The 16,317-nt window shown below is 44.9% G+C and overlaps 1 protein-coding gene across 1 annotated transcript in view; it reads right to left on the bottom strand.

Annotated features, from left to right (window-relative positions):
* The window catches only part of TBC1D2 (TBC1 domain family member 2), a 50,786-nt gene that overhangs the window by 25,221 nt on the left and 9,248 nt on the right, over positions 1–16,317 (bottom strand). The window contains exons 3-5 of the mRNA XM_032418725.1: positions 15,787–15,934; positions 5,576–5,709; positions 1,916–2,112 (exon numbers count right to left, since the gene is read on the bottom strand). Of these exons, the coding sequence (XP_032274616.1) occupies positions 1,916–2,112; positions 5,576–5,709; positions 15,787–15,934 (479 nt within the window). The remainder of the gene's footprint in view (positions 1–1,915; positions 2,113–5,575; positions 5,710–15,786; positions 15,935–16,317) is intronic.

Here is a 16,317-nt window from a genome sequence, read left to right on the forward strand (position 1 = left end):
GAGATGCCCACCAGACAAAAGCACACTTGTGAGATGGGCTGGACAGCATGCACAGCACTCATCTGGTGAGGCAAAAGTGGGACCGCAGGCCTTCCTCTCCTCCTGACTATCGGTCCCAGGCCAGGCCAAGCTTTGCTGGGAAGTGAACCAGTAAGAAAGTCCAGGTTCTGTAATGCTTGGACAACTTCCTCCTGCCATTTTCACTCTGACCGCAGGGAAGCTGTCAGCGGCCTGGGGAGCCCTGACTGGTCTCCACGAGCTTGCCTTCATTTATTGAGGATGCCACATCCTCCAGGGCGGCACAGCCACTGGGGGCAAACCTCAAGGAAATCTCGGTCTCCCGGGCCTCTCTCCTTCATTGGACAACTCCCGACACCTTGGAAGCAAAGGCCAAGCCCAGGGAGGCTGCCCAGGTTTCCTAGAAAGAAGGGGAAGGTGAGGTCAAAGGAGAGGCAGTGTTCACATCCAGCTTGCTTTTCCTGGCCAGGTGGGGTCTGGGCCTTACGCTGTACTGGTCCAGGGATCGGGGAGGTACTCCAGCCCAGCCGGATGCCCCCTGGGCTCTCAGGAGCACCAGCAGCTCCACCGCAGGATGGGAAGATGACCAAAGAAAAAGAAGCTGGGCTGCTAAGTGGCAGCAGAGGGGACTTCACACGCTGTAATGCTGTACATGGGTGTCGGGGTGTTTACCGCCTGTCTCTGCGGTGACATGCAAGCCTCTGCAGGGGCAGGGCCCGTGTCTCTTCCCACTGTTCCCAGCGCCTAGAATACTGCGTGCACACCACAGGCCCTCGACAAAGACCTGGTGAATACACAACTGAAGTGCGAACCTATGAACGAATGAGCTTCCTCCTTGGAGGACTCTAATCACGAGCTGCTTCATTAAATGTATGCCCTGACCTGCCAGGACAGAAGTCTCCCCTAATATCTGCTTAAGGGCAAGAAAGGCAGAGAAGGGGCAAAACTCGGTAGGGAGAGCATTTTTCTGGACTGTCTTCAAAAACAGAGCAGCAGAAAGGACAAGAAATGTAGAGGAGGGAGATTATTCAGAAGTACATAGAGCTGGGAAATAAAGCAGGAAAAGACTGAGGGCAGCCAAACCTCAAACATGAAGATTTGGGCCTTCCCCTCAGAGGAAAAGAAGCCTGGGTTCTCAGTGGGGCCCACCCCTGGGGGCCCCACCACGTACCACCCTTGGGATTTTCAGTAACAACTGTGCTAGTTTAACTACTTTTATTGTGCCCAGGGTTGCAGTCCCCCTCACCTCCCTGCCATGTGATTCTCACTACTTCACAAAGTTGCCCCAAAAAAGCGAACATGATTTATTCCCTGGCTTGTAGGATTTGGGGATGATTTTAATGCCTGTGTATGTATGTGATCTGTGTTCTACAATGACCATGTCACTCTTTTTTTTAACCGCTATAATTAACTTCTCTATTAAGGCTAAATCTTCCTCGTCACTATCCCCTGTTGGGCCTGGCTGAGCCCCAGAGCTACAACAGACCTGCCTGCTTTCTCTGTCCTGTGATAGTCCTTCAGCGATCTGCACCGTTACCAGCTGCCGGTTCCTTTGGGGGTCCCTCCCAGGACCCTGCATCCAGATCCCCCTCCTCCAAATGCTGCCTCTCTTCAGTGTGGGGTGAGGCCAGGCACAGTCTTCTAGGAGGAGTCCAAGAGCAATACAAAGTAGGTTCCAGAGATCCTGCCCTGGAAGGCCTTCCGTCACCCAGGCTGAGCGTCCACATGGCCCTTAGTAACCAACAGCACAGCATTTCCCACCACCACCAGTTTGGCTCTTAAGGACCGAGACTGGCACATGCCTGGCCGGGCTAATGTAGCATGTCTAGCTTGTTCAGAGGCTCCAGGCCCAGAGGGGTGCACTGGAGCTTGGGGCCTCTGTGGGGCCAGAGCTCACCTTCTGAGACTTTAACTCCTTGGTGAGCGTCAGAACCTGCTGCTCCAAGGCCAGAACCTTTTCCTGGGCAGTTCGGGTCCATGTGAGTCCTTCAGCAAAGAACGGAAAGGTGTTGTTCTGGTGCTTGGCTTTCTGAATGAGATTGGCAGCCAGAGAGGACTTGGGTGTAGACTTTGGAGAATCCGCTGGATATTTCCCTGCTCAAAAGGAGGAACACAGAGGTTATGATCAGTGGCCTCAGTGGTACTCAAAACTGAGCTTGCTGCAGAAGCACTGAAGGGCCCAGTAAAATGCAGACTGTGGTACCCTACTCCCAGAGCTTCTCATTAACAGGTCTGGGACGGGGCTTGAGAATTTGCATTTCTAAAACTTTCCTAGGTGATGCTGCTGCAGCTGGTCCCGCATCATACTTTGAGAGCCCTTGAGCTATATAAACGTTATTTACACTGTACCAGCTGGGTCCCTCAGCCCATCCTCTGACGTGTGCCTGTCCCCCACTCTCGGATCCCCACCTGTATGGGCTATCTCACATCACACCGCTGCTGTGTGCCAGGGGCTATCTCAGGCACAAGCCCTGGCAGGATGTCTTGTTTCTTATTTAAGGATCCCATCTCTACCCTCTGGAGAATTTTCAAAGTACAGAGATCTGTCCATAGGCAGGAGTATGGAATATCTGTATTCTGCATTCTTGCCCCAGAGAGTAAGTCAGACTCTCATTGGATTCTTATTACAAGCTAAGTTAGGGCACACATTTCCCACAGTTGACTGCCTCCAGGCTGCACAGTCCTATTTCCTCTAGAGCCAGGGTCAACAACCACGGGTCCACAGGCCAAATCCAGCCCACAGCCTGCTTCTGTAAATAAAGTTTTATTGGAACACGGCCACATTTGTTTGTACATTATCTGTGCTGCTTTCACTCCACAAGGGCAGAGTTGAGGACTGGCAGCAGAGACCATATGTCCCACAATGCCTCCAACATTTACTATCTGGCTCTATAGAAAACATTTGCCAACCATTACTGAATTTCTTATTTTGTTTTATTTTTATTTTATTTTTTCTTAAATCAAATTCAACATCACAGTCACTCACCCACCCCCGATGCCTTGTCTTGCCCTGCCCCAAGCCTATACTTTAGGGATCTGCCATCAGCCTGCATCCAGGGACATTTTAATGGCCTGATTATATAGTCAAAAGACCTTGAGAATCTTGTCTACATGGTACATACACATCATGCCTATTATAAGGTACCAGCAGAAGAAATTTTTCTCAATGCTCTGTGCCAGAAAAGGCTTTGCTTTTTCTAAGAAAACATGTGTTTATTCTTACAGATACTGGAAATAATCTACCACTTGCATTTCCCTCTTTGCCTTGGCTACTGAGAAGCTCAGAGCTGCATCTGCTGCCCACTCTTAGCTATTCTATAGGATCTTATCTTGGTCTTATCTAAATTTCCTAGCCCAAATTACTCATTTACTTTCCCCTGATATGTATTTTATTTTATTTATTTTTTTAAAGATTTTATTTATTTATTTGACAGAGAGAGACACAGTGAGAGAGGGAACACAAGCAGGGGGAGTGGGAGAGGGAGAAGCAGGCTTCCCGCCGAGCAGGGAGCCCGATGTGGGACTCGATCCCAGGACCCTGGGATCATGACCTGAGCTGAAGGCAGACGCTTAACGACTGAGCCACCCAGGCGCCCCCCTGGTATGTATTTTAATAAGCTATCCCCAATCCTTTTGGGACTAGGGTGTTAAAAAAATAAGGACGTGGTATGGAATCCCAGGTGAGGGGACAGGCAGGACTTAGAGGATGAGTAGAATAATTTAGCATGCTTCTTCTGGGGCCAGCCAAACCATCTAGAATGGATAAGAAACTACTCTACTAGGAATCAGAACTTCCCTGGCCTTGTTGAATACAAGAACAGAATGGTTTTGTCCTAGACTTAAAAGAAATTCAGTTGCACTGGGTATAAACCCAACCGCAGAGCTCAAAGGACAGCAATGCTTCTTTCTCTTTCTTGCCGTGGGGTATAGAAGAGCAGGGGGCGCTCCATGTAGCCCTGCTGCCCTCTGATAACACTACTCTCCACTGAACCTGACGGCAGGCAAGGTAGGGATCACTGCACCCATTTCACAGTTGGTGAAGACGAGGCCTAGGAGAGTGGTTTTCCGTCAGTGCTGTAGGACTTCATGGGGGTGCCACAGGGCTGACTGGGACGGGAAGACGGTAGGAGGAGCCAAGGGGAGTCCAGACTCCCATCCCCTGCCTCAAGTCTGCTTTGATATGCACTGTATATTAGATTTTATTTACGGGGGTCAAAGTGTCATGGCAATAAAAAGGTTGTGTGAAAAATCACTGCTTTAGAAAATGAGTCTTTTCTAAAGCCTTGGCCTGAACCCTAGTTCCTAGTTCCACACCCCCTGTGTGGCAATGAGCCAGTCACTCCACTTTTCTATCCTCGGTTCCCTGATTTAGTAAATGAGACCAACGGAAGCTACTGCTCAGGTTTTTGGAAGGGTCAAAGAGGTTAAATCAGGTGAAGTGCTTGGAACACATAAAAGAAACTTGAAAAGATTCTGTTCGGTGACAGGAGCAGTCCTAAAGGACCAGATATTGCAGATTCCATCTATATGAACTATCCAGAACAGGCAAATCCACAGAGACAGAAAGTCGAACAGTGGTTGCCTAGAGCTGGAGGGATGCGAGGTTTCTTTCTGGGATAATGAGCATGTTCTAAAATTGGTTATGGTGAATTGTATATTTCAAATGGGTGAATTGTTCAGTATGTGAATTATATCTTAATAAAACTGTTACCAAAAGGAAAAAAGTGCTTAGAGTAGCCGTGACACAAAGTAACTGCTATATAAGAGTGCTGGTTCCATTACTACTGATTCGATGGGGTACTGAGCCCTTCGCGCATTGTTCACTGTGATCTGCGGGGACTCGCCGGGCACTGTTCCAAAGGGGTGCTCTTTCTGGAGCCACTTCTATACAGTTGAGGGGTCCTCCCGGCTAGAAGACCCCACGGTGCTGCCTCAGCCAGTTTTCTTCCAACTGTTTCCAGATTACAAAATGTCCTAAGGGCACCCATACCAATTTCCAAAAAAAAAAAAAAAAAAAGTCCATCCCCCCACCAATGTTGTGGGCCACTCACATTTAGTGAAACAGTAAAGTTCTATGGAATAGCTGGATGGACACCTAAAGGTCACTTGCTCTGCTTCTTCAGGCAGATCTGATTTTAATCACCCCAGGGCGGCATTTTTATATCTTTTCCTTATAAATTAAAAAAAAAAGTAAGAAAGAAAAAGTGAGATATATTTTCTTTTATTACTTCAGGAGTCATTGCTAAGAGCATCAGTTTGGGAAGACGAGAAAGAATTACTGGTGAGGATGGTGGTGATGGTTGAACACCACTGTGAACGTGCTTCATGCCACTGAATTGTGCACTTACAGTTGGTTAAAATGGTAAATTTCAAATGTATTTTACCACAATAATATTAGTAAAAAAAGGAGCCATTGCTACTAGACCCATAGAAACCAGGAGGAGTGACCTGGAGAGTTTCAGGTTAGAAACAAAAAGCATAAATGCTGATCTCTGGGGAGGATAAAGAGGGCACTCACTTGGTCTCTGAGGACAGCCCAAACCCAAGCAGAGCTCACCTGGGGCGCCGGGGTCAGAGGATAGGGGCTGCTCTGTCCTCCAAGATTCCGCGCTCAGTGGAGGATCTTCCCCTAGAGATCGGTGGCCTGTTCCTTGGGCCTGCCTGTTGCCCCGAATATTGTACATTTTGTTTCTGAAAGGAAAATAGGAGCATGAGGTTGCCCTCCTGCCCCTCGGCTCTCCCTGCTGCCACTGCTGGGGCTCAGGCCACTTCCTCACCCCCAGCCATGCCCCGAGCAGTCTGCCGGACTCCAGGCTCCCTGCAAGATGCATCCCACCTGAGCCACTCCCCACCCCCTCACCCTCTCCTTTTCATTTTCCCTCGTACTTACCACCTTTCACACATGCTATTGCTAATAAACAATACAAGCTTGATTCCCCTGCCCCCAGCCCCACTGCTGGAGTGTAAGTTCTTTTTTTTTTTTTAAATATTTTATTTATTTATTTGACAGAGAGAGAGGGGACAAGCAGGGGGAGTGGTAGGCAGAGGGGCAGGGAGAAGCAGGCTCCCCACTGAGCAGGGAGCCTGACATAGGTCTCGATCTCAGGACCCTGGGATCATGACCTGAGCTGAAGGCAGATGCTTAACGAACTGAGCCACCCAGGCGCCCCTTGGAGTGTAAGTTCTCTTGAGTGCAGGGATATTTGCCTGTTTTGTTCACCAAAATACTCTGAATGTGTAGCACGGCACCTGCAACATAGAGGGCACTTACAGTATATGTGCTGAACGAAGGCTGAGTGGACTTGCCAAACTAACTTTCCTGAAACCTTCATCTGGTTTTGTATCTACTTGGCTCAAAAATCATTGGTGCCTCCCTACTTCTGCTGAGGAAAGCTCCAAACCCTGGATCCTTCTCCCTTTGCTTCCGTTGCCCATTCAGATCTGTTTTCCTTGAGGCCTTCACTAATCAGCTCATGGCCTCCAAGGAGCTTACTGAACTTTGTCAATGGGCTACCCTTTGACCAAGTACTTGTCTAGGCTGAATAATGGTATCGTTTCTTCAAGAGCTGGGCACTAACCTGCCTTGCATGCCTGTTGGCCCCTGGCACTGGGCCACACATGCCCAGAGTGCAGGCTCATTATATGTTGGGTTTGTAGGAAGGAACTAGGTAGCACCAAAGGCTGGCTTAGGACCACAGACCACAGAGAAATTCATAATGAGTTGGATGAAAGGACAAGGAAAAGTTTATTTTCCCTTTGCAAAGAGATAAAAGTAGACATATTCCAGAATTAATTATGAGGAAGAGAAGATGATTAAAGGAGTTCACTAGGTCAGTGTTTTTCAAACTGCAGGTTGTGAACCATTGGTAGGTTGTAAAATCAGTTTAGTATCATGACCAGAACTTATTTCATTATTTAAAATATTTATTTATTTATTTATTTTAGAGTGAGAGTGCGCACACATACAAGCAGGAGGGGCAGAGGGAGAGGGAGAGAGAATCTCAAGCAGACCCCATGCTGAGTGCGGAGCTCACGACCTGAGCTGAAACCAAGAGTCAGACGCTTAACCTACTGCGCCACCCAGGTGCCCTGTGACCTGCATTTAAAATATGGAATGGATGCACCAAAACCCATAAGATACCTAGGAATAATAATAAATAATAATAACCAAAGAGGCAAAGGGTCTGTACTCTAAAAACTACAGAACACTTATGAAAGAAATTGAGGAAGACACAAAGAGATGGAAAAACATTCCATGCTCATGGATTGGAAGAACAAATATTGTGAAAATGTCTATGCTACCCAGAGCAATTTACACATTCAATCAATCCATATCAAAATACCATTGACATTTTTCACAGAGCTAGAACAAGTAATCCTAAAATTTGTATGGAACCAGAAAAAATCCTGAATAGCCAGAGGAATGTTGAAAAAGAAAACCAAAGCTGGTGGCATCACAATGCCGGACTTCAAGCTCTATTACAAAGCTGTCATCATCAAGACAGTATGGTACTGGCACAAAAACAGACACATAGATCAATGGAACAGAATAGAGAACCAAGAAATGGACCCTTTATGGTCAACTAATCTTCGACAAAGCAGGAAAGAATATCCAATGGAAAAAGGACAGTCTCTTCAATAAATGGTGCTGGGAAAATTGGACAGCCAAATGTAGAAGAATGAAACTGGAACCATTTTCTTACACCATACACAGAGATAAGCTCAAAATGGATGAAACACCTAAATGTGAGACAGGAATCCATCAAAATCCTTGAGGGGAACACAGGCAGCAACCTCTTCAACCTTGGCCGCAGCAACTTCTTGCTTGACACGTCTCCAAAGTCAAGGGAAACAAAAGCAAAAACAAACTATTGGGATTCATCAAGATAAGAAGTTTCTGCACAGCAAAGGAAACAGTAACAAAACTAAAAGGCAATGTATGGAATGGGAGAAGATATTTGCAAATAATATATCAGATAAAGGAATAATATCCAAGATCTATAAAGAGCTTATCAAACTCAACACCCAAAAAACAAATAATCCAGCCCAGAAATGGGCAGAAGACATGAACAGACATTTCTCCAAAGAAGACATGCAAATGGCCAACAGACACATGAAAAAATGTCGGACATCACTTGGCATCAGGGAAATACAAATCAAAACCACAATGAGATACCACCTCACACCAGTCAGAATGGCTAAAATTAACAAGACAGGAAACAAATGTTGGCCAGGATGTGGAGAAAGGGGAACCCTCTTACACTGTTGGTGGGGATGCAAGCTGGTACAGCCACTCTGGAAAACAGTATGGAGGTTCCTCAAGAAGTTAAAAATAGAACTACCCTACAACCCAGCAATTGCACTACTAGGTATTTACCCCAAAGATACAAATATATTGATCTGAAGAGGCACCTGCACCCCGATGTTCATAGTGGCAATGTCCACAATAGCTAAACTGTGGAAAGAGCTGAGATGTCCATCAACAGATGAATGGACAAAGAAGATGTGGTATATATATACAATGGAATAATACTCAGCCATCAGAAAGGATGAATAGTTACCATTTACATCGACATGGATGGAACTGTAGGGTATTATGCTAATGAAATAAGTCAATCAGAGAAAGACAATTATCATATGGTTTCACACATATGTGGAATATAAGAAATAGTACAGAAGATCTTAGGGGAAGAGAGGGAAAACTGAATGGGAAGTCATCAGAGAGGGAAAAAAACCATGAGAGACTCTTAACTATAGGAAACAAACTGAGGGTTGCTGGAGGGGAGGTGGGTGGGGGGATGGGGTAATTGGGTGATGGGATTTAAGGAGGGCATGTGATGTGATGAGCACTGGGTGTTAAAAGCAACTGATGAATTACTGAACACTACATCTGAAACTAATGATGTACTATATGTTGGCTAATTGAATTTAAATAAATAAAATATAGAATGGAAAATATCAGAATATACCCCACTTAGAAAGGATTAATACTTTCTAAATTATATATATGTGCACTGAGCTATAAAATAAAATGTATTTCTTACTGTGATGGTGGTCAACAGTTTGAAAAACAATGCAGAGGTCATTTACTTAAAAGGCAGCAATAGTGTGGTTAAAAGAGAAGGGGAGGGGTGCCTGGGTGGCTCAGTCAGTTAAGTGTCTGCCTTCAGCTCAGGTCATGATCCCAGGATCCTGGGACTGAGCCCCGCATTAGACTCCCTGCTCTGCAGAGAGTCTGCTTCTCCCTCTCTGTCCCTCCCCCCAGCTTGTGTTCTCTCTCTCAAATAAATAAAATCTTGAAAAAAAATGAAAAAAGAGAAGGGGACGTGAAGGTCTACAGATCCGTGATGGAGTCCTAGCTTTGCTGTATCATCCCTATGTGCAATGTATACTTCTAGCAGTATAGTGGGAAATTACCCTGAAAAACCCTTATTCACAAACACCTAGATGCTAGATGAATACCAAACATGTTTCAAAAGTATTGAGCTGAATTCAGGAAAGGAAGGGAAATTCCTGGGGACTAAACATGAAAAGGTGAACTTCAAGTGGGAAGGTGAATGTGTAGACTGGACTACTCCTTAGCAAATATTTACTACTTTCCCACCACCTCCTCAGGAGCAGAGTACCTCCTCTCTTGGCGTGGGCATGGCCATGGGATTTGCTTTGTCCAGAGCGATGTTAGCAGATGTGATGTAAACATAGGCTTAAAATGTCCTTGCATACAGAGCTTGTCTCCTTTTTTTTTAGATTTTATTTATTTGACAGAGAGAGAGAGCTTGCGAGCACAAGCAGAGGGAGTGGCAGGCAGGCGGAGGGGGAGAAGCAGACTTCCTGCTGAATAGGGAGTCCGATGTGGGGCTCGATCCCAGGACCCTGGGATCATGACCTGAGCTGAAAGCAGATGCTTAACCAACTGAGCAAGGTGCCCCCAGAGCTTGCCCTCTTGAAGAACTTGCCCCAGGCAGCTGCTGGTCCATGGAAGATGAGGAATACGAGGAGCAGACCTAGATCTTACCAGTAATGTGAAGTGAACCTAGTCTATATCAGCTAAATCCAGATGTGTGAGAAATAAATGCTTATTATATGACACTGAATTTTGAAATGTGTGTCTGCAGCATTATCACTATGAAAGTTGACTTAGGACATGAGTTTGTTCTGGGGTCAACTGTCTGTTTTTTTTAAATTGAGATATAACTAACACATAACATATTCATTTCAGGTGTACAACATATTTATTCAAGATAGTGTGAAATGATCACACTACGTCTAGTTAACATCCATCACCACACATAGCTACAAGATTGATTGATTGACTGATTGATTGATTTTGTGATCATAGATCAACAGTTGATACCAGAGACCTAGAATGCAAGAGAGGAAAGAAAGCAATTTTGGACCCATACAAACTGCAGAGTTGAAATTGAAATTCTCACATACAGCTGGGAGTCCTGTGAAGAGGTGAATTAGGAAAAAAAACAGGCCTGCTGCCAAAACCACACAAGGACATTCTAGGTGAAGGCTCCAGGTTCTTGTGATATTTTTGTTTGGTTTTGGTGTCAAGATAACATTGGCCTTCTAGAATGAATGGGGAAGTATTTCCTCATCTTCTTTTTTAGGGGGAAGATTTTGTGAAGAATTGGTATTAATTTTTTTTTAAATGTTTGGTAGAATCCACCAGGGAAGTTAGCTGGTCCTAGGTTTTTGTTTGTGTGTTTGTTTGGGTTTTTTTTTTGGGGGGGGGGTAGGTTTTTTATTAATTTAATCACTTTACATGTCACAGGTCTACTCAGATTTTCTCTTTCTTCTTGCGTCAGTTTTGGTAATTTGTGTCTTTCTAGGAATTTGTCCATGTCCTCTACGTTATCTAATCTGTTGGCACAGAATTGTTCATAGTACTCCTTTATAAATCTTTTGTATTTCTGTAAGGCTGGTAGTAACATTCCAACTTTTGATCCTGACTTCAGTAATGTGAATCTCATGTCTTTTCTTGGTCTGTCTGACTAGAGGGTTGTCAATTTTGTTGATCTTTTCAAAGAACCATGATTTGATCTGAAATTCGTTTTTAAAACAAAATCCAGTTTTTTGGCATAGTTGGGTCCAGAATAAGAAATAAGATTGTACTTTAATGAAGAGTATAGCTGACTGATGGATGGAAAAATGGATCTCTTAAATAAAGAACAGAGAAGAAATTAGAACTCAGCATTTCCAACACTTGACTTTGAAATTTGGTTTCTGGCTCCTTTTGCTCTGTTATTATTAAGATCCTACTGTATGGAGCCTTGGACTCCTCGGGCTAGTCACTTCCCCTTCCCAGTTCTTACTTTCCCCATCCACAGATAAAAGGGTAGTGGTCATATGAAAAAGAAAATGGTGGTCATGAAGAGCACTACTTAGTGAGTACCACTTTGTGCTAGGTCCTGTGCTGAGCCCTGTTAATGGATCTCACAAATCACAGGCACACAGCTGGAGAGGAACACATTCTTATACTAGAGGTGCCGGCTGGGTGGGGTGACCATCTTTGCTGCCTCTGCTTCCTCTTGCCCAGGAAGTACAGCCTCCCTAATGCCAGGGGCTCACAAGCAGTTATCCCTGGGGTAGGGGAGGGTATAGAAACCCCAACTCCAGGGTAGCAAAGGGCCTCCTAAGCTCTAGCACACATCTCCTCTGGGGACAGGGTGCTCACTCACTATTGACACAACCCAGCGGGCCACTACCAGCCAAACTATTACACTGGAAGAGGTATCTCCACTTCATAAATTTATTGACCTTGTATGGAGCAGATCATAGGTCATTTTCTGGGTAGGATTAGCTCTAAGTCTGAAAGGCCTGGTTAGTGTCAGGGAAGTGGTCATAAAGACTTGCTCTGGAAAGATAACCTTGGGCAAGTCATTTAACCTCCCTGAGCCTGGGTTTCCTGATCTGCAATGAGGATGAAGAACATGTCCACAATAGACAGTGACTGGGCCCTTCCATGGGTCAGGCACTAAGATGACACTAGTCATTCAACTCATTCAATCCTCACAAGAGCCCAGTGAAGTGAGTCTTAGTATCACCTCCATTGTACACAGAAGAGAACGGAGATTCAGAAAGGATAAGTAGCCAAAGCCACAGAGCTAGTAAGTGGGGAGACTGAGCATCAGACCCGGACGTCTGACTCTATGCCCTAAAAGCTAAAATGTTATGACACTACCTTACAGGTTTGTCCAGACAACTTTGTGATGGTACAAAGAACCTAGCACAGTGCTCTAGAAGCACTCCTACTCCCTTCCCCAGAGTATGACCCAGGCTCTAAGACCAGCCAGGGCCCAGGGTGCAGGAGACAAGAACAACCCCCGATCCTACCAGGGCTCTCAGCAGCCCAGGGCAAGTAGCCCACTTCTTGCACTTTTCCCTCATATTTTCTGTGGGTTATTACAAATGTCAGGAGGGAAGTAACCAACTGATCCTCTGAAACTTCCTTCCTTTCTCTCTCTGCATGTTCTCTCTCCCACTTCTGTTTGTAGCCTTCATCAGGCACAAACCTGGCTTAAGCTTGGTGAGACCATACTGGATATATCCTGGCTGGATGGCTGGATTTCTCAGCCCCTTCACCCCCACAGCAGGCTCCCAATGCACCCAGTTCCCTCCAGCTCCCCCTGAGGGAAGATCCCCTGCAGGGCACCCTCCTTGTCCACTCACCCTGGGGGGCTCACCCATGCCTGACACCCCCCAAGTCTCTCCCTCCAGCTCAGATTACTCTCCTGAGTTCCAGGCCCCTCCATTCAAATGCCTCACGGGCCAGCAGGCCTGAGAGGACACTCATCGTCTTTTCTCTAAAACCTGCTTCTCTCCTGGAAACAGCATCACCACCCTTCTAGCTACCTGAGGGAATTCAAACACTGAGGCCAGCAGGGAAATGCTGTGTCTGAGTCACACAGAGCCAGGGGTCTCTAATCCAAGTCCAGGGAATAATCTAAGCTGCTTCTTAAGAGGTCCCAGTCTATCTGAAGTCCACGCAGAAAATAAGCACTGCAACAGGATCAGTATTGGGTACCATTTGAATTCCCAAGAGCTTCCTTTTCTTCAGTTAGATTAATGACAGTAGCACCAGACAGTATTTATAAAGTGCTTATACCATTGCCAAGCACAGTTCTAAAGCACTTTGCATGCATTGACCCATTAAATTCCCACACTAATGGTGTAGGGCAGGCACTACTGTATTTACACCTCTAACAATTTAAGTGAAGCACAGAGAAATCAAACAAGTTGCCATGGGCAGCACAGCGCCTGACTGGTGGACCTCTGATACAAGTCCAGGCAGTCTGCCTCCAAAGCTCAGGACATACTGCTATCTTCTTATGAACTATTTAAAACAAATCTTACTGGTGGGAAATTGTATAAATAATGAAAAACAAATGAAAAAGTAGCTGAGATATGATCAACGTACAGTAAGTTACACACGTTAAAAGTGAATTTTAAAAAAGAAAAACAAAACTAGAGGCATCACAATTCCAGGTTTCAAGTTATATTATAAAGTGGTAGTAATTAAAACAGTATGATACTGGCAAAAAATGGACACATAGATCAATGGAGCAGAATAGAAAACCCAGAAATAAACACACAGTTTTATGGTCAATTAATCTTCGACAAAAGAGGAATGAATATGCAATGGGAAAGACAGTCTCTTCAACAAATAGCGTTGGGAAAACTGGACAGCTACATGCCAAAGAGTGAAACTGGATCACTGGATTAAAGATCTAAATGTGAGACCTTAAACCATAAAAATCCTTGAAGAGAGCACAGCAGTAATTTCTCTTACATTGGCTGTAGCAAATTTTTCTAGATATGCCTCCTGAAGCAAGGGAAACAAGAGCAAAAACAGACTACTGGGACTATATCAAGATGAAAAGCTGCACTGTGAAGGAAACAATCAACAAAGCTAAAAGGCAACCAACTGAATGGGAGAAGATATTTGCAAATGACATATCCAGTAAAGGATTAGTATCCAAAATATATAAAGAACTGATACCACTCAACACCCCAAACCAAATAATCCTATTAAAAATGGCAGAAGACACGAACAGACATTTCTTCAAAGAAGACATCCAGATGGCCAATAGACACATGAAAAGATGCTCAACATCACTTATCATCAGGGAAATGCAAACCAAAACTACAATGAGATATCACCTCACACCTGTCAGAATGGCTAAAATTAACAACACAGAAACAACAAGTGTCGGTAAGGATGTGGAGAAAATGGAACCCTCCTGCACCATTGGTGGGAATGTGATCTGGTGTAGCTACTCTGGAAAACAGTAATGAGGTTTCTCAAAAAATTAAAAATAGAACTACCCTACAATCTAGTAATCACACTACTGGGTATTTACCCAAAAAATACAAAAACTCTATTTCAAAGGGATACATGCACCTCTATGTTTATTGTAGCATTATTTACAATAGCCAAATTATCGAATCAGACCAAGTGTCCATTTTGCATTTTTTAATTTTATTATGTTAATCACCATCTACTACATCATTAGTTTTTTTTTTTTTAATTTTTTATTGTTATGTTAATCCCCATACATTACATCATTAGTTTTTGATGTAGTGTTCCATGATTATTTGTGCATAACACCCAGTGCTCCATGCAGAACATGCCCTCTTTAATACCTATCACCAGGCTAACCCATCCTCCCACCCCCCTCCCCTCTAGAACCCTCAGTTTGTTTTTCAGAGTCCATCGTCTCTCATGGTTCGTCTCCCCCTCCGATGTCCCGCCCCTTCATTCTTCCCCTCCTGCTATCAAGAAAAAGACTCTTAACTATAGAGAACAAATTGGTGGTTGCCAGAAGGGAGCTGGGTGGGGGAATGGGTGAAATAGGTGATGGAGATTTAAGAGTACACCTATCATGATGAAAATAAAATAAAACTTATGTAAAAAAATTTTTAAAAAGTGGGTTGCATACAGTCACTCTGGAAAAAAAAGTGAATAATCTGATGTGTTTCCCCTATGAAGACACTTGTGATGCCATTATCACATTACATTCAGTATGATCTCAGGTATGCATATATGTATATAGAAAATGCAGAGGAAAGAGATATACCAAATGGTAAGAATGCTCTCTGGGTGATAGGATCATGGGTAATTGAAAATCTGTACCTTTCGAGATGTTTCTAATTTCCTACAAAGAATATGCACTACTTTGGGGTGCCTGGGTGGCTCAGTCGGTTAAGCATCCGCCCTTGGCTCAGGTCATGATCCTGGAGTCCCAGGATCAAGTCCCACATTGGGCTCCCTGCTCAGCGGGGAGTCTGCTTCTCCCTCTGCCCCTCACCCCACTCTCTCTCGCTCTCTCTCTCAAATAAGATCTTTAAAAAAAGATTTTATTTATTTATTTGACAGAGAGAGACACAGCGAGAGCAGGTACACAAGCAGGGGGTAGTGGGAAAGGGAGAAGCAGGCTTCCCGCTGAGCAGGGAGCCCAGTGCGGAGCTCAATCCAGGACCCTGGGATCAGGAGCTGAGCTGAAGGCAGGTGCTTAATGACTGAGCCACCCAGGCGCCCCTCAAATAAATAAAATCTTAAAAAAAAAAAAAATATGCACTACTTTAAAAAGTTAGAACAACAAATGTAATATTTTAAAGTAATGATGTGATGAATTAAAAATGAAGCCCTTAACCTTCTCCCCAGGCCCATCTCCCTGCAGGGATCACACCAGATCACTGTAAGCTCCAAAGAAGGGGCTGTGTGCAGCCTGGCCAGCCCCTCAGTCCCACCATACTTACTGTATTTCAGTTCCAAGATGCTTGAGGGAAATGTTCGGAAGGGCCAAGGGCATGGCAGGCACGGGCTGCAAGGCCGCTGCCACACCCACAAGCCCGGGGGGCGTTCGCACAGGGCACAGGAAGTCCTCCAGCTCTGCCTCCTCGTGCTCTGGGGAAAGAAGAAAAGGGCAGTCATCCACTTGGGTCACTGCACTTGGACACACTAGACAGGCTCAGCTCCCAGGTGGGAGTCGGGGGCTGCCCGAGCAAGCCTTCCTTGTAGGTTAAGAGCAGCCAAAGAGGGAGGCTTTTCATCAAATGTTCTCCCAGGAAAATGATGCATCTTGCTGAGAAAGTCTTCCTGAAAACTCCGTTAAAATATGCAGAACTGCAGATACTTCTACCTCTGAGAATCCATCCTAAAAAAGTTATCTGATGCAGATAAAACTTTATGAGCCAAGAGGTTCATCCTGGCCCTGTCTGGCCTCAACCTGGAAATAACTCCCTCAAACTGGAAGTAAAGATCTGGGGAGAGGTTAAATAAATCACGAT

Source organism: Phoca vitulina, unplaced genomic scaffold (genome assembly GCF_004348235.1).
Source record: "Phoca vitulina isolate PV1807 unplaced genomic scaffold, GSC_HSeal_1.0 scaffold21, whole genome shotgun sequence".
Lineage (NCBI taxonomy): Eukaryota > Metazoa > Chordata > Mammalia > Carnivora > Phocidae > Phoca > Phoca vitulina.